Source organism: Poecilia latipinna, unplaced genomic scaffold (genome assembly GCF_001443285.1).
Source record: "Poecilia latipinna isolate Pla-1442-1.1 unplaced genomic scaffold, P_latipinna-1.0 Scaffold3551, whole genome shotgun sequence".
NCBI classification, from domain to species: domain Eukaryota; kingdom Metazoa; phylum Chordata; class Actinopteri; order Cyprinodontiformes; family Poeciliidae; genus Poecilia; species Poecilia latipinna.
In genome coordinates this window covers 1-20,395 of record NW_015116167.1, presented here as the reverse complement: position 1 = coordinate 20,395, position 20,395 = coordinate 1, and the positions used below count along the sequence as shown (strand labels likewise).

The window sequence follows — 20,395 nt, the reverse complement described above, 5'->3', positions numbered from 1 at the left end:
CCATTCTAGTCAATCCAAGGAACCATAAACTGAGTTGAAGAATTCTGCTTGTGAGCCAAACGGTACAGGAACTGGGCCAGATCCAAAGGTCTGCAAGTTTAAAAAATTGCTATGAAACCTGGTCTGCTGTTAAGTAAGATTTTACCACTGTACAAGCAAATAAGCATAAGTGGTTTTGTCGTTTACTTTACAATTACTAATGCTAACATTAATGACAAGATTTGAGGAACTGTTTGAATTTTATGGTTTTAACATATGAATTTGTCTTTTGATGCAACTTCTACTTGTTTGAGCTTACGGAGAGGAATGTTCCTTTCAACCCATAAATTTAGCTCTGAATGTAATTTTTATATGTTACGCCACATGGAAAAGCATACCACTCTCAAGAAACATTCTTTCTTGGAGCTCGACTTCACCCTGTGTTACATCTGTTTGTAATATTTAGATAAACGGGTGGGTGAAATCTCCCATAAACCTATAAATGAACAATTGGTCCAGTGAACAGGAACGCTTTTAAACTTTAGAGGACCTTGCTCTTACAAATACAAATGACAGACATAATATTTAGATCTAAGCTATCTTTTATATAACATTAACAAATTGAGGAACTGTGCAAGGAAACAAAAATGACCTTTTATGGTAATGCAGTTATCTCAACAGAAGCATTTTATTGTAGGATTTTTGGAAAACAAAAACAGAGCATACCTGGATTTATCCATAACATTACAAATGACACAATCCACTAACCAAATGTACATGAAACCTTAAACCACTTAAAGTCAGAGATGTTAAAGTTACATAGCAGGTGAAGTAAGAGAAAATAGTTTAGGCCATTTTCGTACTGAGATATTTCTCAAAGCCCCTCATTAAGCACTCTTGCTCGAACATTTACCTCAATCAAAGTCAAAACAGTTAGAAACAATATTTTTGTCCCTTTATACTGACTTGATTTTCACTACTACAACCTTCCTCATTTCAGTTCATTTTAACTGCTAACATACAATGAATTTAAAAATTCAATCTATGTACAAATAAAGCACCATAAACTTTGAGAGTTTATGAAAACAGTTCTTTGTGTTTAGCAAGTGCTATCACAATATATTCAGGAAACAACACTCTAGATGTATTGTCTGTAAAACACCAGTTTCAGCCTCCATGTATAACTTCACCAGGAGGATATCCTCATCCGACCACTCTCAGTTTCTTCCCCTCCTCCTGTTACCACCTAACAGAATAAATGGAAAAAATGAATTAATGTTCGTTGCTTTGAACTTCACTTTGCTTAACTGGGAAACACAGTAAGTATTGCGTCGCAGCTCAGAAATCTTTATAGTCTGATCTCAGTTCTTTCCACATGACAGAACCAAGCTCTGCACAGCAAGAAGGTGGGAGTATAGCTGCCCCCGCAGAACCTCAAAACCTGTATGAATTATGGACCTCAGACAGACCTCACAAAAAAGTTGCACAAAATGCAGCTGCACAGACATAGTAAATGTCAGCTTAACATTTAGGTAAGCAATGTGCAGGCAAGCATGTTGAAATAAGCAAGAAGCCAAAGATGACATTAGAAATTGTTTGACTTTTTTTGGAAATATGCTCATGTGCTTCCTCACCGAGTTTAAGGAAAAAAAAAAAAAAAAAAAAAAAAGACTGATATGATCCCTGCATCTGCATGGAAAATGTGATTCAGTACTCCACTGGCTTAACTTAGCTCATGAACTGGAAAGTGATGGAATCAGCCAGGGTGTACATCAGAAAGCACCTACCAGTAAACCCTGACTTTATTTAGTATTTATTCAATTTGTGTAGACTAACAAAAAAAAAAAAAAAGGCTTGGCAGTAGGTCTTACTATTTAGCTTTAACTGCTTTTCCCAGTGAAGTTACAAGTCAACATAGGGTGATATAAAAAGTTAATCTGCCTGCTCCTAAACAACTAAATATTCTTGTTTTGCTTTATTTTCTATTCTATGCTTCACATTTATCATGCACAAATGATTTTTCCCCCAAGTAATTTTAAGGAAAAAGTAAGCACTTTGAGTTGATTTCTCAAAAAGTCAAACCATTCCATAAAAAACACCCAGAAGGACTGATGGGACAGAGTACAAATATGATGCAGGGCAATACAATCATGTGACACAGATGCAGGAACAAACATGACATTACAGTCAACATTAACTCAAAGACGATGTTGGGGATTCCATTTAGATTGGGTAAAATCTGTTTTTTTCCTTATTATTTGTATTTATTTTACCTACAACTCTTCTTGCATTAGGTCTTCCTATGAAAGGGAAGCAAGCATACACACTCCATATTAATAAATAACAAGTTTTCTGAGTTAGTGAGTTATAGATGATAATAAAACTCACTTTGGATCAGTCCAGCAAGTTGCTCAGCATCAAGGTCTGGGTTCCCTTCAAAGGTAATAATCCCTGAACGGTCAACTCCTGTTGGAAAAAAAGACATTTTTATTTAATTTGAGTAATTACACCACTTAACAAGTCACAAATCTAATGTTTAACAGTCACACTCCTCTACTTTCTAACTATCACGTTGTTGCAAAGATAAAGGCTAAAAATTACAGTAAATGTCCTTGAACATCTACGTTCCATTTACCTTCCAGGCCAATGTTTGTGGAGCCTGAACTGGTAACCCTGGAGCCTGAACTGGTAACCCTGGTGATTTTGCGGACAGAAGGTTCAATGACCCTGGTAATTGTAGTGGTGGGCCTCTCAATAACCCTGGTAATTGTAGTGGTGGGCTTGTCAATAACCCTTATCACTTTTTTCTCTTCAGGAGCTGCAAAAAAAGAGATTGTTTGATTACAATAAACTTTGATGAAAATATATTTATGCTTGTTTGAGTGCCATGACATTGTATCAGAACTATTACCTTAGCTAAACTTTGGCATCACAAATTCTTACCATATTATCTCCAGCGATTACTTTCCACAAAATTTTAAACATACATACTTTGTGATGTGACTTAGAGACGTCTTGATCGTATTCACTCAATGATTCAAGACTGTTTTTTTTAATCACATTTGTCTGTTGTATGTATACTGTCAGTGACTTCATCAAGAGAAAAACACACTGACCCATGTGTCCACATTGCAATGAGCATGGTTTAAAACCTGTGCTATAGACCACAAGCTCTTCTTTAACATTCTTTTTTATTTTTTACCCTGTGTAATAACATTGATGGCAAGATAGTTTGCCTCATCTTCCTGTGTTAAGAACTTTTGTATCAACAAGTCATATCAAAACAGAGAGTAAATAATGTAAATAATGTACTAAATTTAACACACCACTAGTGTGTTAACTAGTGTTGGAGGAGAATATTTAGGCTAACTTGAAGAAAAATAGGTTAAGCCCAAATATCTGTTGGATTAGTATTATGGCCAAAAAAATTCTAACCAAAATTAAAATATCGCTATTTAGTAAAAAAAAATATTTTGGAATTAAAGATTACTTTCCTTTCTAGTTGCATTATAGATTTCTCCTTAAACAAAAATGAATTACATGACAATAAAAGGGTTTTAAATCATAATTACATTGTTGGACAACACGTGTGATGATCTTCTCTAAAACAAGAAATAAAGAAAATATTTATTAAAAAAAGACATTGAAAATTCAAAAATGTAAATAGTACTATAATATGTAAATATTATCACTCACTCATAAATGTAAGAGGTATTTCCTGATATCTGTATCCTGAAACAAACTGTAAAAATATGATACAACAGTTCTATCAGAATAATATAAAAACAATCAATCCTAAGAGAAATTAAGTAAAGAGGTTCGGTACATTATAAAGCTTCAAGGCACATGTTTTCATCACAAAAACCAACATACTGTCTTATTTAAACACTAAAGCTGTGATAAAAAACTTAATTCACCTTGATTTGTATGTAAGTGATGAGCTTCCTGAGTATGGAAAGGAGTTCCTGATTCCCCACAGGGATGTCTGGAAGACAGCAGGGGTCGTTAACCACAATTAAGCTTTTGGAGAAAATAAAAAAAACAAAAAAAAAAAAATATGTGCATGTCTTGACAAATAAATTAATGGAAGGGAATGTTAATAAAGCTGAATAGACAAAGATCTCACCTTGAGGGTATAAAATTTGGTCGACAAAATGAATAACACCATTTGTGGCCATCTGATCGGTTTCTGGGAGAAGCACGGAATTCACTTGCACAGCATTATTCACCTGAGACAAACAGTTGAAGCATACATAAACGAGAAGATTGTGGTATGATTGACAGGAAGTAACACTAATCATCACAGTAAGTCAGTAGCTTGCTGTTGGCACAATTTAATCACAATTTATCACAATTTAAAATGAGATTTTCTAAAATATGGAAATTTCCACAACGACAAAAACAAACAAAAACAAAACCAACTAATGCTAAATATTCAGAACACTATTAAGATATGCTGTCCTTAAAACTATACATAAAGGTCGAATTTTCTTTGGTAAAATGGTTCAGCGCCAAATACCTACAAATTTTAGTTGAAGATTGCTTCCCTGGAGAGATTTTAGAAGATTTGTCACGCCGCTCTCCAAGCCACCTCCAATGACGATACCATTACTTAAGTGATACAGAAGAATTGTCTGGAGTGCATTCATGTCACCTGAAATAAACAACGGCAAAACATTATTTGTTGAGGGATTTATGTGATTTTCAACTGCCAACATATGTGCTGGAGGGAGGTATAATAAACGGTAAAGTCATTACAGCAGATGTACCTTTCAACATGTTCAACTCTCTTTCAGTCAAAGCAGCAAACGCCTTATCACTGGGGGCAAACAACGTAAAACCTCCCTCTTGTCTGAGCAGGTCTGTCAACCCAGCTGCTTCCATTAGAGACAAAAAGACTCTGCAGCACAAAGAAGAAAAAAAAGTTGGCTGGTGTAGAAACCACAGAGGGCTGATGAATTGCACTGACAGCACTATTTTCTTTTCCAAGAGTGCTTAGTGAATTAAACGGAAAATAAAAAGTGGTTGAGGAAAATGCTTAATTTTAACACCAATATCCACTTCTACCAAAATTGGCCAGGACTTACTTAAAATTTCCGTTTTCAGTCAGAATCTCGAACATAGATTTTTCTGCAGGCATCAACATGGTCCTCATGAGATGAAGGGCTCCGTTGCTCCCTTCTTTGCTGCCTCTTATCAGGCAGGAATTTTCAATGCACACAGCCTGCAGAGAAAATCCACAGGATAAAACCAAAGGATTGATGGGGTTTCTCTAAAATACTATGATTAATGGAAGTATGACATAAAGGATGATGTGTTTGCCTAGTGGTCTAAAGCTCTCATTTTTGGGGAGGACTTTGGTGAAGATGACGCACCGTGCGGTAAATGAAGACCCTGAGGGTCTTTCCTCCAATAGTCTCCAGCTGCTGGCCATTATACAGTTGTCCAAGACCCAACTTATTCTTTAGGACGTGGTTCTCCAGGATGATCTTAAGCTCGCTTTGATCCATGGACATCACTTCGTCTGCAATTAAAAAACATTTTCCCGTGTGTAAATAAACACAATTCACAATTGCAAGTGATATTTTTGCTAAATTTGTTCATCATCACCACAGCTTTCACTAACTTCATGGGTCTGTAGCCAAAACATGTAGCAGTAACCTACACATTTATTTATACTTTGAATTAACTTGATTTCCTGAAAATCTAACAATTAGTCTGTTTGCTTTAATTTTAAAGACCCTTATTTGCTTCTGTTGAAGACTCGATTCACTGAGAGATTGTCTTTGACAGAAACCTCATTTTGCCTGGAGTGACATATGTAATGTATCTTAGGACTCTTGAGTGATGTGTATAATTTGATTTAAAATCTTTCCAAGTAGAGTCATTGCAAAGAGTTTTCTGATTAAAAATGATTGACTACTTCCACTGTTTGCTGTCCTATATTGTGCGTCTGAACTATACATTCTCTCGCTTCAAGAACATTTCTATGGACATGTCTCCATATCCAATTAAAAATGATCAACAAACTAGGAGGAAGAATGCAAGAAAGAAAACACTGTTGCTGAAGGAGGAGTTGTCACTTTAGACCTTTTAAGAACTGCAGAAGAGAGATGCCATACATGGTATAGCAAGCTGTTTGTGACTCACCAGTAAAGGCAGCATTGAGAGGAGCCAGCAAAGTGTACTCAGCGTCTGCTCTCATTTCAGCGGACAGGCCCAGCTCAGTGATCATGTCACCAAAGGTTGACTGTGAACCTCCCAACAGTTCCATTACCTGCTTAGCTTAAAAGCAAAAAATAAATAAATGAATACATAAATAAACACAATTAAAACACAATTGAAATATGAAAATAGATAGAATATGAATAAGTAAAGTGTGCTAAAGTAAGCAGATTAGGGGAAATGTTGATCTAACCTGAGTCCGGAATCAGCACTTGGTCAATAAGGTGGATCACACCGTTGGTAGTGACAATGTCCTTCTTGAGTACCATCTTAATGCCGTTAACTGTTAAACTGTCTCCATCGCAACCTATTTCAATGTTGTTTCCTTCCAGGGTTTCATAAGAGGTTCCTGCCATGATGGCTTCAGAGCACTGGACTGAGCCCAGGAGGTGGAAATTCAAGAGCGCTGAAAATAAAAGTTGGGAATTATTTCTTTAAGCAGTAAGACATTTACAGAATGGATGGAGATTCATGTTAAGCTAAGCAGATAATACCCTAGAAACCTGCAGACCCTTTTGGACCCTGGATTTCTTTGTAGTTATAATTAGCTCACAATCAATTTGATGTCATTGGCAAAGCTAATGGGCAAGAGAGTGGTTGAGATATTTTGCCAAGTAGTTCAGTGTGCTCATTAAGACATCTGCTTCTTGCTACTCAGAGCCTTTACAAGTCTTATGCCAAAAATGTTGAACAGCTCACCATGTAAAGCATATGTGTCAAATTCAAGATCCAGAAACCAAATCCGGCCTACCACATCTTTGTATGTGGTCCAATAGATGGACATATTTTAAATATTTAAATATTATTTTATCAATCAAATCAAAGCAGTTGTTATTTATACTTCCAAATTACATCAATCTTATGTTCAGTATTATTTAGTTTTAAGGAATAGTAATACAATGCAGAGAGAACTATTTATTAATATTTGAATGGTTTGTTAATGGTATTTTATCAATGCATTCTGTCTGCCCTTTGAGGACATCCATGACTTTGCTATAGCCCACAATGAAAATGAGTTTCACACCCTAATCTGAAGGTTTTACATTATAATTACTGTAGTGTTTACTTTGTCACTGACAGCACTCCACAAATACTTCTAAAAAATAAATACAAGGCATTAAATTTGAGAAAAAGTTTATTTCTTTTGAGACTTTATAGCTAAATGACGTTCTGATCAGAAGATTTTAGACATTCATTACCATCCGAATGTTTTTACTATGGAATGAATGAGTGAAAAAGGCAATCAAATTCAATCATTTTCAAACAAGAATTTGGTGCATACGTTTGAATTTGTTCTCAGTGTTCTATTGTCCAAACAGCATAAATCATACTGGGTCAAATATGTACATGTAGCAGGGTGAGAACAAGCTGTTATAAGAAATGAAAAAAATTAAGCATAAAAATAAGCACCTCAACATGATTTTTTTTTTCTGTTTTAATTTCTCCTTGTAATATTATTAATGTATTATTTCCGTTATTCGGTGCGATTCCATATACAACCGCTAGGGGGCGCCTGTCGTGTTAGCAGCATAGAGAAGGTTGAGCACATAGAAGAAGAATAAACTTTCCTAGCATTGGTGGGTGTTTTCTTGTTTTTTTTATTTTTTATTTTTTTATTGGAGAACATTTGCCTGTTTCTTCAAATTGAGGGTGACAGGTTTTACTCTAATGTTTAATGGTTGGACACAACACAACAAATAATCCAAAATACATATAAAAGACGTGGCTTTAGAAAGAATAAAACAGGCACATTTTTAGCTTGGGTTTTCCCCCAATGTATTGTAAGCCTGGCAGGCCACCAGGCTTTACTTGCCCCCCTACCCCCATGAGGTCAATTGCTCGTTTTTTTTAAGGGTTTTTCATACACCAGTAACAGTGACAGTAAAGACGGATTAAGCTCAGTTTATAGTTGACTCATTGAACTGGATGTGAGGAGGTGCGCAACATTTGCTCCATTCCTGCATCTACCCATTTGCCTAACATGCCATTATTTCTAAATAACAATGCCTGTTGATGTACATCTGAATTTTTGTAACTTTTCACGTTTTTAACGCAAAAATGTTGGTGGAAAGCCTAAATGAATTGAAACAGTTATCTGCCTGAATCTTATTAATGGTTACAGAAAGTAAAATTATCTCAGTTGGAAAAATAAGTATTGTATTGAATCACCAAAACTTTAATTAATGACATCCATGCCAATAATGGGTTTTTGTAAACCTCAGAGAACTGTATCCATATCACAGAACCAAAGTGATTTTCCTTATTTGAAATGATCAAATTTAAGATTTAAAATTCCTTTTCTGAAAACCATCTTTCCCCTTAAATTATGCAGTTTAACTTGTTTCAATTGACAATTGTTGGATTTACCTCTCAGGACGTCTTTGTCACTTAAAAGTCTTTCCATGGTATCGCCACCAATCTTGTCAAAGGCATCGTTGGTAGGAGCGAAGAGGGTGTAGAATCCTGGCTGACCCAGTTTTTCCAGCAGTCCAGCAGTCTGAGCTACATCCTAACAAGTGGGTTCAGGAACAGCAATATGATTTAAAAACTTCAACATAAAAAAATTTGAAAATATGTATAATGTGTGCACTTACAGCTAGCGTTGTCAAATCTTCCTCAACCTCAATATAATCCTGGATAGTGCTTCCAACGCTAGTGATGACACGGTCAATGACATGAACAACTCCATTGGTTGCAACCTGGTTGCCATAGATAATCCTAGCACAGTTTACAGTAACCACCTGCGAACAATGTCAGTTTTCTCAGTAAACCTCAAGCAATCTGTTCCATTGCAAGACTTTGTCATAATACTGCATGTACTACATAGCAATACTCACCCCATTGGAATAATGGTTAACATAGAGACCAAGGTCATTGTACATAGAGGTCAATTTCAATCCATTCTTTAGATCTTTGGTTAGGAGGCGTTTGTTGACCATGTGGTAGTGCAGAGCATTGAAGAGTTCAATGTTGACGTTGCTGACCAGTGCATTCCTTATTGTCTGTAAGATGAGGAAAACAAAGTGGTCAAAATGCGAAAGAAAGAACAACAAGTTAAATGATTTTTGCTTTTGTCCTGACTCACCTCATCCAACAGCTCCCAGGCATCATTGCTTGGAGCAAAGAAAGTGAAGGATCCCGGTCCCTCAATCTCAGGTCTGAGCTTAGAAATGTCCGCATAATTTTGGGTTGAAGTAGCCTGAACAAGAGCCAGACTCCCATACACGTGGTCAATTGGAGCAACTGAAAAACAAATGTACTTTTTTTTGAAAGGACAATAAAAAGTTGCAAAGTCACTCTCAATTAATTGAGTGTGATTTCAAAATGAATTCACATCTATTCTCCAAGTGGATTAAGGACCTCCATCTAACTTTTATCCACCCAGTTAGTCCTATACCTGCAGGACAGCCTGTCATGCCTTCAAGCTTGATATATCCTGGACAGCACTCATACAGCACAGTCCTGCAGAGAACGCAGACAAGCATACAAATCTAAACCGTGTGTATTTCACATTCTTCAAAATAATGCTTACAATTACTTTTTTTTTTTTTTTACTTTTTTTTACTGAATTACATAACAATTTTGAAAGCTGTAATGAGTCGTCTGTTTTGGATTAGGTTGTCTGTCTTTAAGAGGATTCTTCTGTGTTTGCAGATGTAACTCATTATCTACCGAATAATCTCAACACACAGTGCGATCCAGAAGTCTGAGCCAAAACCTCAAGGAAAGGCTGCCTGAGGATACTGCTACCATTTCAGTAGTAGATTTTTATTATCATTTTTTTTTTTTTTTTGCAAAGCCTTTGAAGATAACCATTTATTTTGAACTTTTATTAACATTTGACTAACCTTATACATGTTGGAATTTTTGCCAATAAATACTTGTACGCATAAAAATGATTCTTCATAAGCTGTAAAAAATAATATAATGTTTAAAAAAGTGATCTCCATAGTTTTCCATTTTTTAATAAGTCTCAAATGAGACCTATGAAATCTCAACACACAAAAACACAAATAATTCACAGTAACCATAACCCTAGCCCTGCCAAAGAAACAATGGATAATTTGTTTATTCCACTCATTTTGCCTGACACTGCAATCCGAAGAGAACTGTAAAACTTAATGTGCAGCTGTGAGACAAATACGTGATTTACACCAACGTGATCAAGTTCATGTTGAAACTGCAACTCTGACTCCACCTACAGTAAAGCTACTATGTGATGATGTACATTTTACCCCACGTAACTCCAAGTTATTCAACAATAAAAGGACCCTGAAGAAATGAGCATTCCGGATGCAGCTATTAAAGATAAGCAATGCCACATGCTCCTAGGGATGGCTGAGGAGGTCATTAGAAGAGATTCCTTAGGTTTATTGTGAGAGAAGATGATCTTTACCCAACTTCAGCTTGACATAATTAAAGTCATCGTGCCAAATACTAAGAACAATGTTAGGCTTTTATGTTTTAAAAATAAACCACTTGCTGTTGGATCAACAAACATATTCGTGATTCAGTGATGATTCAACAGAATTTAATTGGAGACATCAATTGCTCAAAATTAGGAGTTTTCTTTTTGGAAGTTGTTGAAAATGTGCATACAATTAAAGCTCCACATGTGTTCTCCAGTTGTAGTGGACTTCTAAAACAAGTATTAAATTACAGTGCTGCACTCACGGTATGCAATGTTCAAAAAACGAACGAATAAACAGAAAAAAAGCAAACAAACATGTAATGAATGTCTGAAATGTTGCCCGCTAATATAATTTTATTAAATACATAATGATCAAATAGCTCAGAGTTTATAAGCATGGAGATTATTGAGGCACACTGCTTAATCTACTACAAATACTTTAAACCGTGCAAAAACCACTGCTTTGAGATCATGGCCAAATGCATGTATATAACATCTGTATTTAAATCAAGGTTGAATGGACTTGCAGGGACGGGGATGAGCTCATACAAGCCCTGACGGGGCAGAGTCAGCAAAACTTGTTATATTGCTTTCCCACACAAAGGGACTGTGCCTGGCAACAGGCCTGGAAACTTTTGACCATCAGCATCTTTAGGAAAATGCTGCACCACTTCAAATCATGATAAGTTTATTGTAAAGTTTCCCCTCTTTAATGTATGTGTCAGTATTGTAATGTAATACATCACAGTCTGTCAGAGAGCTTGGTAGTAAAGTTTTCTTGGAATCTGGCTCACTTTGAAAGCACAGATATTCCCTTTGGGAAAAGAACAAATATTTTTACTGGCTACAAGAGATTAAACCCAGTTGGAACAATATGAAAAGAACAATTTAAGCCTTACTGCCTGGACTTCTGCTGTCCAGACAGCATTAGTGCTGAGGCACAGTTGGTGTTAACATTTATTTAATCTCATGGAAAAGCTGCTTTTGTTAAAATGTCGGGTTTTGCCAAATTTTCTTACACTTTCTTTTCTATTCGATTTTATTCCACTGTCAGCAAACTTTGTGGTTCTCTATTTAAATAACTTGGTTCAGACCAGGATATGACTGGAGCAATATTTTTAGAATAAGCAATGATTTAAATTCAGCTTTAAGTACGTTGGCAAAAAAAAAATAAATAAATAAAAAAAATGTGCTTAATTGTTTGAGTTTCTACTTTCTCACATTAGTCAGTGTACTTTTTCTTCCAAAAGTTTCCAATTAAACTAATATACTCTAGTGAATGTGGGGTTTTATATGGGTGAGTTTTTCTTTTCTTTGCAAGGTGGGCTTTGTTAAAGAATTGGATCTGTGGGGGTTGCCAGAAGGAGGGGCTCACTCAGGGTGCCATTCACGTTAGGACCGCCTCTGTTAAGAACAGTTACCAACTTTAAAATGATATGTTTGGTAACTAGGGAGAAAAAGTCTTTAAGACCCACCAAAACATAGCATGGCTTAGATTTATGTTTAAGTTGCAATGTGCTGAGCCAGCAGGACTAACAAAAAAAAAAAAAAAAAAAAAAAAGGGGGGGTTTTAATGGCGGCGCTTGGGGGGTTTCCATTCATGAATGCAGTCACTATTCTGCAGCCACATCATATCCTGGAATCAGTGGTTCACCGCTGTGGCACCCAGCGACCACCAGGCTTGTAACATTATGAAACCCCCATTGAAGTTTATGGGATCAAATAGGATTGTCTTTGAGACGAAAGGTTTTAGGACTGCTTCTATAAATGTGTTTTTCATTCTACAAACCAGTGCAACTCAAAGTAACATAGCAGATGTTGTGATCTGGTACTGTGAAAACATCCAAGTTTCCATGAAAACGACTGAAGATGAAACAGGAGAAGATGGGAGAGCAAGAAGAAATGGCAAACATGTTTGCAGAAACAAACAGAGCAGGAAACTTTATTTCCTAAACTTGAATGTCATTTCTTTTAACAGGATAACCAACTTACGCTTTCTTTCCGCAGATGGACCCGTGGTACCAATTACGACAAGTACTAAAGTATTTCTTCTTTGTCCCCATAACTTGCTGAAGTGCACAGACATTGGGTCTGGTGAAATTTATTGGAGAAAATGCGACAAGGATTAATAAGCACATTAAGAGTAAAAATTGTTTTTAAAACCAAAGTATTCATTTTGAGAATGTGGAGAAAAAGAGAGACTGCTCTATATCAAACTTTCAAATAATACATAAGTTAGAGTAGGTAAAACGAACACCAGTGTCTTTTCAGCTATACATATTGATGCAAGAACATTTATGAGCTTACATTTTTAAAATAAAATGACGTTCTTTTACAGTATATGAAACTAAATTGTAAGAAAGTACATTTTCTTGAGAAAGAAACATAAATGCACAGAGATGACTGCCCTCAAAAACTGAAGATTCCTGCATGTGCAGTGAAAAATTGAGGTATCTGAGGTTAGCACTGCAAACAAGCAAAATATAAACATAAAAAAAAAAGTCTATGTTGTTTGACTTACCCTTCTTTTCTTGCCCTAATGCGGCTGTGGGTAACTATTTTGTCATAAGCTGAGGAGTCAGCATGATCAAAGGTAGAGAGCACAAAGAGTGCGAAGGCAGCCACAAAGAGGAGCTTCATTCTTGATTCCTGAACTCCCCTCTAGCCCAGAGTAAAAGGAACACAGTCCTAGCTGGTGTTTATATAGCCCGAGTCTCACCCTCCACTCTAGGAGGATGGTTGGATTTCTGACATGCAAGAGCAACACAAACCTTTCCAAATGCCATATCTCTCCTGTTTGGCACTACAAACCTCTCACTGTGGTCTATAAATTATTATTTGTAACATTGTTTGTAAAGGAATGATGGCATTTGTGGAGCAAAATTATCTAAAAATCCAAAGTGCAGATGTTCTTTTTTCATTTAGAACTAACGTTTGTAAACTTGTCAAAAACCAAATCAAGGCTTTAAAGGTATAAAACCACCAGTAAAAGCACACAAACCAAATACTTTGGAGCAGCTATTTTACTTGAAGTTAAGAATTTGCATTTACTTAGTCTATAAAAAATGTAATTTGTGAGGGAAGCAAAAAAGCAATGAAGGGTGAGAAACCCCAAACACTTTACATGCTATTTGGGGAAACACCTCTAAGCTGAAATGTTTACTTACTTCAGAATGCAGTTTGTTCCCCCTGGTGGCAGAACAGAGTTTGGACACGTTATGTTTGCACAGAATTCTAGTGTTTTTTCTCCTGCCAGAATATTCAGAGAGAATATCAATTACAGATTTCTTTAATGACTTGGATCAAATTCAGAAATGTGGTGCAATGCTGAGGGTCACTGACTAAATATATATTTTTATTTTTTTTATTTTAGGAAATAAAAACATCTTAATGATCCTAGCTGACCATTCTAGATCATTTCCAGATCACTCTGCTCATCAGAATTTCCACTGTAAAAGACACAGAGTCTTGTAAAGTAAAACCAAAAGCGGCTATGTCACATTTACAAACCAGGGTAAAAACTTGGGCATTTTTGTGTGAACAAATAACATCTTAAGTACCAACTGTTTCAATACATCAAAACTCAGGTAAAATCCCAATTTATGCACAGATTGAGAGCATGTGTCAAATGCCACAAAATGGGAAAGCGTGTTTAATCAGAATGTTTAAATTTGTTTCCCCACATTGCACTGGCATCATATGCTTAATATTTGACATCCCGCAAAATAATAGAACATGTCACACAGCTCAGAGTACATGAATCTGATTACTTAGTCATAAAAATTAATTCACTGTACTCCAGCTCCCTCTGGAACTTACTAAATAATCTAAAGTGGTGGAAAGCTGAAGTGCTTCCACTTCAGCTTTCTACACTCATTTACCTGTTATTTTCCACACCTGGAAATAACAAATACAATTCAATGCTTTTTCAGAGTGCTAAGAAACCACAGAATTCAGCTTTAAAAAACTGGAATCTAAAGCTAAAGAAACAAATAAAAAAATAATTTGTTTTAATTATTTTAATATTCAGTTCAGGCAATGTTAAAGGTAGTACCCGACTGGGAAAAAATTTGAACATTCACTTTGATGACGTGTGAAGCTGGGTTGAGAAATTGATGTCTGGTAGCGCCTGGTTGCATATTTAATGACATATACTGAACTTTATGAGGCATTAAAGTGGCAGATGGCCACTCACAATCTAGTAAGTCAAAACTGTGCCAGATAACAATGTAGCATACAAAAATGGCTTACATAGGATTATAGCCTTAGCATTTTAAACATCCCACTCAACTGTTACTGTCGTACCAAAGACCTGAACCTAGTTTCAGCACTGCTTGTAAAAGACAATAGGTGGTTTTCAGTCAGCTGCATGTTAGTAATCCCAGTCATTTTGATTTGTTTTATCAGGACTGCTTTTGGCATAGATTCTTTTGCTCATTTTCTGCCGTGTTACTAAAAAAAAAAAAAAAATACACACACACGTGTCTTTTGTATGATGAATTTGTATAATGTTAGAATGCTATGTGTAAAAGTGGCATTACTTCATAATTAGTCATTGCAAACAGTTATTATTAAAGCATATCTTCACATATAGCAAACAGTTATTATTAAAGCATATCTTCACATATAGCACATATAGCATTATACTTCATGCCTGGTGACCTAGATATGACACAAAAGCTCCCAATTAAGCCAACTGGATCTAATTATACATCAGAATAAGTTTTAAATCCTGAATTCTTCTTCATTCAGGCCATAATAGTTGGACACCATGAATATGCTAATGTGAGTTGTGAAAACTGACAACACATCAATTCTTACATTATTTACCATGGCCAGTAAGCACAAGTTTGAATAAGTTAAGTGAAAAACATTCAGCTATGTTAAAATTGAAAATATGTACAACAGTTTTACAACAAACTGTCCTCCGATGTTTTTTTTTGTTTTTTTTTTTTTTTTACCACCACACATTTTCAAATAAAGGCAACTTAGAAACCATAACATTTTGCTTCATTTTATTAGTGAACATTTATAATGTTTTATAAATAGTAAAAGTTGTCAAAGCTCATTAGCCCGCAAGATAAAAACACAGATTTTTTAGAAAGCAGATTCTGAAAGCAGTCTCAAAATGTGCACACATCTTCTTTTCTTTAACATCACTGTTAAGATTGTTCCATCTCACAGCTTTACCATCTTTGGGGATATAAACATGAAGTACAGGCAGCCTCTAATTTTCAAAGCTCTGTGATATTCAGAGGTAATGACTAAATTAAACAATACATTAGATTAAACAGCAGGCTGGGGACATATATAATTAGTGTTAATTTTCTAAATTAGATTCAGATTTTCTTGCACAATTATATAGAATCAAAAATAAACATTTTCAAGTGTATTACTGTTTGTGTAGGTAGAAACAGTCTTTTGTTTTTTTATGTTCAAAGTAAGAGATAAATAACATACCTGCTGAAAACTCACTTTCCTGAGCAGCAAGTGAGCAATCACATCGTTCGTAAAGAGGATATATTATTGGGTCTTTATATAACTGATTAGACGTATTAATGTACAAGAACTGATTAGACATATTAATGTATAAGAACAGTATGGTAGTATAGCTACTGTCAGTCACAAGCTATTTTTTTTTAAATATGATGATTAAGTAAATAATGATTCTACTGTGTGTTCCTTATTTGCAGACTCAGCTTTGCACTTTTTTTGGACCGTTTGTCACTTCCTTAGAAAGGACGGTACAAGAAAGCCCCATTTCCTGAGTTTCTGTGTTCATATTCTGTGAGACTTCCACATCTGCTTTGCCACTCAGAGCTTCGTCTTGGTTTTGCCTGCCAGATGCCACAAAAAAGGAATTGTTTTCATCACATTTCAGAAAGGACGTTTTCTCCTGTTTCGGAGGCCACTCATGCTTTGTCTGCTCTTTTGATATTTCAATCTCAGTCATCTCTGCACTCCACACAACAACGGAACAATTGTTTTGATAATTTGAGCCTGGAGAGTTGGTTGTGTTGGCAGCTTTATTTTGAAGTATAGTGGGGGACTTTGCCTCGGACATACGCGACTCTTTTTGACGTTCAGTGGCAGCAGGTTTGCGACAATATTTGAAGGAATTTCCAGGATAAGCCAATGTTGTGCTCGCAACTGGACTTGTTCCCCCGCTGTGAGGTTTACTCTTCATCATTCCCAAAACTTCATAGCGGAAGCTGGAGATATCTTGCTTAAGCTCCTATTTGTTAAAGTAGAAATAGATAAACAAAGAGCAGCAAAAAGTTATACAGCAGTTCAAGATCACAGAAATCCAAGATTGTATTTATTCTGCGAGAAAAGGAGTCAGACAGTTTGCAAGAATTTAAAGGACAAAGGTAGCAAATAATGTAAATGCTGTTTATAGTGGAGTCCTCCCTGAAAATAAGAATAACGCGGTTCATTCTATACTTTGAATTTTCTTTGAGAAGGAAGCTTAGAAAAATGAAGAAAATTATAAGTTGTGTAGCTAAACTGAACTCAAATGTTCTAGTAAAAAACTTGATATAAATGTCCTCTTGATGTAGTTGCGTGTACAGCAATACAAACAGCTTTATACACTTTAAGAAAATCAAAGTTTACATTGCAATCATACGTACCTTAAAGTTTTCCTCTGTCAACCCTTCCTCGGTTTTGGCATTTCTGATCATTGCAGCAACATATCGTTTCACAAGGTTCTTCAATACACCCTGAAATGCAAACTAGATTTTAGATAAATTCATACGCTGATTCATCTAAGATCAAAACTAAAATGTAATACTATGGTACTTGTTTGACAACAGACCTGATATTCATGGTTTAATTTGACATTTTCTGCTGCTCGCACCTGTGGTTAAAGGATAAGCAAAAGCAGCATATTACCTCTGTCTACTGCTGATACATTTTCTTTACATGCCCTTTCATAACAAAAACAAAAAAAGAAAGAAAAGAAAAAGAGGCTCTTATAATTCACATTGAAATATCTATTAGGTTATTAAATTTATGCCAAGCTCTTCTGGAGCAAAGATTTGAGGCACTGAAAACTCATCAGAGTAAACATCTTGCAACTCCTTACCCCTAATGTCTCAAATGTCTCCAGTGATTTTTTGCTTGGTTTCTTGAACACATTTGTTTTTATCCACCTCAGTAGATAAAACACCGATTTTGGACTCGGTATTATATTGAACGGAGATGGTAAAGTCCCGCCCTCTTCAAAATAGCTCATCCATAATTTTGTTCGTGCAAATTTCCATTCTATGTCTGCATGATCCTGGAAAAAAAAACAAGAAAATAATTAAAATTTTAGGTATTAAGTTAATGTTAAGCCTATCAAAAAACAGATGGCTTATCTATCTATAGGACTTACAGCAATGTGCTGGTAGGAATTGTTCATCATTGCAATTAGCATGTTCAGAAGCACCACCAGGGAGATTATATTGTAGGTGCCGAACATAGTAGAGCCAACAAATTTGGTAAATGTATGGTTTGCTTTCACGTTGGTCACATAGAGACCAATAAGGCCAAACACAGACCAGAATAATGATTGGAGTGCTTCAAACAACCTGAGGAGTGAACAACCAGTAATGTATTAAAAAAAATACTATAACAGATATGTTGAAAAATATTTGATTGTTCGAAATATCAGTGGAGATAATGACTTGACTTACGTTGAAAAGGCATTATTTTGGGTATAACATCGAACACCGTAGCAGTCCTTTTTACCATCCTTGGTTAATGGGACTGTTGCATAGTAATAATAGAGCTGGTTAAGGCCATTCGCAAAAGCCAAAAGCACGAGACAGTAGATGAACAGAAATTTGAGGATGTCCAGAAGCATTCGGCCAAGTGAAATCTGTAAGGGACCCAAGTGTGAGTTGGCAGTGAAAAGACTGATCAGACGTAAGGTGCTGAAGATGTTAGCAATGGCAAACAAGGCCTCTGCTATCAACGTGGGGTGCATCATTTCCCAGCTGTCTCTCGGTCTGCAATCTTTGTGCTGTTAAAAACAAACAAACAAACAAAAAAAAAACATTTAATTAACAATCAATTTGTATTATCACTGTATAGTCGATGTAAAATCAACAACTAAGCTCATCTACACTTAAGGCTGCAAATTACCTTTGCATATGCAACAATTTTTAGAGAAATAGTTGCAAGATACAAGGAGTTCATTATGAAGTCCATTATGTTCCACCAATCATCCATGTAGTCCTTTAAACCACTTTCCCACATTTGTTTGATTTCAGCCCATATGAAACCTTGGATAAAACAAGTAGCAGGTGTAAACTGAGGTTAAAACATTATTGGTCACTACATATGGTCACCTGGGACAATACACGGTAAAAAAAAAAAAAAAAAAAAATTAAAAAAAAGCTAAAATTTGCTATAATTATTTTGATACACATCCTTACACGTATTTACAGTAAGTTACAGTAGATAAAGTTAAAATTTTCAATAATGTTACTTATTACAGATTAAATATAAACAACAACGAATGCATATGATGAACAACGGGTGGCATGTGTTGTTACCAATCACCCAGGGCAGGATAAGCCATTCCACAGTGGTGGGTTCTGGGCCCTGGATGTGGGCAGCCTGGCATGCTGGGTCATCAGAGTCGATATGCTGTGAGGCCAAGAAGAGCAGGAGGAGGAAGGTCAAGTAGGAAGAAGTGTGGCAGATAAACTTGATGAAAGGTTTACGGATGAATTGGCCATAGCGAGTCTTTGGAAAGAGCAGGTAGAAGACAGAAAGCAACGGAAAGAGGAGGCCGATGAAAGCACAGGTGATGAGCTTCACTGCCCAGTGACGCCTCCTCCAGCCTGGGAACTCATCATACCACCGAGACGCAAGAAGCTGCTGGCAGTTGGGTTGAGCGACAAACTGGGGAAAAGAGACATAGAAGAAAAGGTAAGAGACTGAAACCTAAAATAAGCTCAACCTTTTTTCTGTCTTTAAAGTCTGTTTTTAAATCCATTTGCTTGTTAAAATACAACAGCAAAATATGGCTGAAATAATTCAACGTGATGAATCAATTATTGAAAATAATCGTTAGCTAATTTAGTAGTCAATCAATTAACTGAGTACAGACTCGAAAACATTGATTAATCATCAGAATGACAGACAGATTAATCAATTACTAAACTAATTATTAGTTGCAGCCCCACAGCAAATGTTTAAAACGTGTAAAAAAAATCGCTTTGGGAAAATGATGCAGTTTTACTGCAACATGGATACAATATGGATGCAGGGTTTTTTGAGGAGCGCAGTTGGCTCACCGTTTCATGTCATAGAGAATTTGAGTTCTGGCTGCCCAGTAGATCAGGAAAAGAGCACACAAATAATACACTACCACTCAAGCTCAGCTTTTCTGATTTCTGGGAAACTATAGGAAGGTTTCAATTTTTCAGGCTGTCAGTTCGAAGACAAAATCTCAGCATCAATATCGGAGTCGAGGCATGATTTTGTCCTTAACAGGAAAGCAGAAGCTTTAAAGAAACTGTTCCACAAGGCCAAAGAAATATCCTTGTGACATTTTTTGACAATGCATTGTGGTATGATGGAAACCAGTAAGTGAAAATCTATTTGGTGACAACTTCAAACATATCAGCAGCCTCATAATTTCTATCACTTTAATGCTTTCCAAATTTCTCAAAGACAGTAAAAAGGAGATCACAGGATGGTGTTAATTCAGGAGGATGGGGTCCTTACCAGCCTTAATAAAACAGTAATAATTTTCTCAAAAAATAAAGAGCCTATACCTTAAAC

At 35.9% G+C, this 20,395-nt stretch overlaps 2 protein-coding genes across 4 annotated transcripts; both read right to left on the bottom strand.

The window, feature by feature from the left end:
* Window positions 1-637: 637 nt before the first annotated feature.
* On the bottom strand, window positions 638-13,301 carry postnb (periostin, osteoblast specific factor b). Of its 3 annotated transcripts, XM_015024152.1 has the most exons (21): window positions 13,137-13,300; window positions 12,608-12,706; window positions 9,602-9,666; window positions 9,290-9,447; window positions 9,042-9,206; window positions 8,799-8,945; window positions 8,572-8,713; window positions 6,398-6,610; window positions 6,130-6,264; window positions 5,355-5,503; window positions 5,067-5,203; window positions 4,749-4,879; window positions 4,503-4,633; window positions 4,106-4,208; window positions 3,897-3,964; window positions 3,676-3,721; window positions 3,552-3,581; window positions 2,615-2,797; window positions 2,368-2,445; window positions 2,253-2,279; window positions 638-1,225 (listed from the first exon to the last, which is right to left on the bottom strand). In XM_015024152.1, exons 1-21 carry the CDS (start codon window positions 13,253-13,255, stop codon window positions 1,197-1,199), a joined length of 2,355 nt encoding a protein of 784 aa, XP_014879638.1. In that variant the 5' UTR covers window positions 13,256-13,300; the 3' UTR covers window positions 638-1,196. The 3 variants fall into 3 exon arrangements, with proteins under 3 accessions (XP_014879638.1, XP_014879640.1, XP_014879639.1); XM_015024154.1 differs by lacking the exon at window positions 3,552-3,581 and having other exon boundaries at window positions 13,137-13,301; XM_015024153.1 differs by lacking the exon at window positions 2,253-2,279.
* Window positions 13,302-15,582: 2,281 nt separating this feature from the next.
* LOC106941210 (short transient receptor potential channel 4-like) lies at window positions 15,583-19,552 on the bottom strand (the record flags this gene model as incomplete). Its single annotated transcript, XM_015024151.1, has 8 exons — window positions 15,583-16,850; window positions 17,248-17,337; window positions 17,433-17,474; window positions 17,703-17,897; window positions 17,994-18,189; window positions 18,295-18,623; window positions 18,746-18,885; window positions 19,159-19,552. Coding segments are annotated over 8 exons (1,926 nt in total), but the record flags the coding sequence as incomplete, so codon positions are not given.
* Between the last annotated feature and the right edge of the window lie 843 nt (window positions 19,553-20,395).

Excerpts from the sequence above, each read along its gene's own strand:
- postnb (XM_015024152.1), bottom strand. The coding sequence starts at position 13,255 with ATGAAGCTCCTCTTTGTGGCTGCCTTCGCACTCTTTGTGCTCTCTACC. Across the intron at positions 8,714-8,798 it reads AAGATTTGACAACGCTAGCT|GATGTAGCTCAGACTGCTGG; the intron begins GTAAGTGCACAC and ends CCCACTTGTTAG. Across the intron at positions 2,446-2,614 it reads CACAAACATTGGCCTGGAAG|GAGTTGACCGTTCAGGGATT; the intron begins GTAAATGGAACG and ends TTTTTCCAACAG.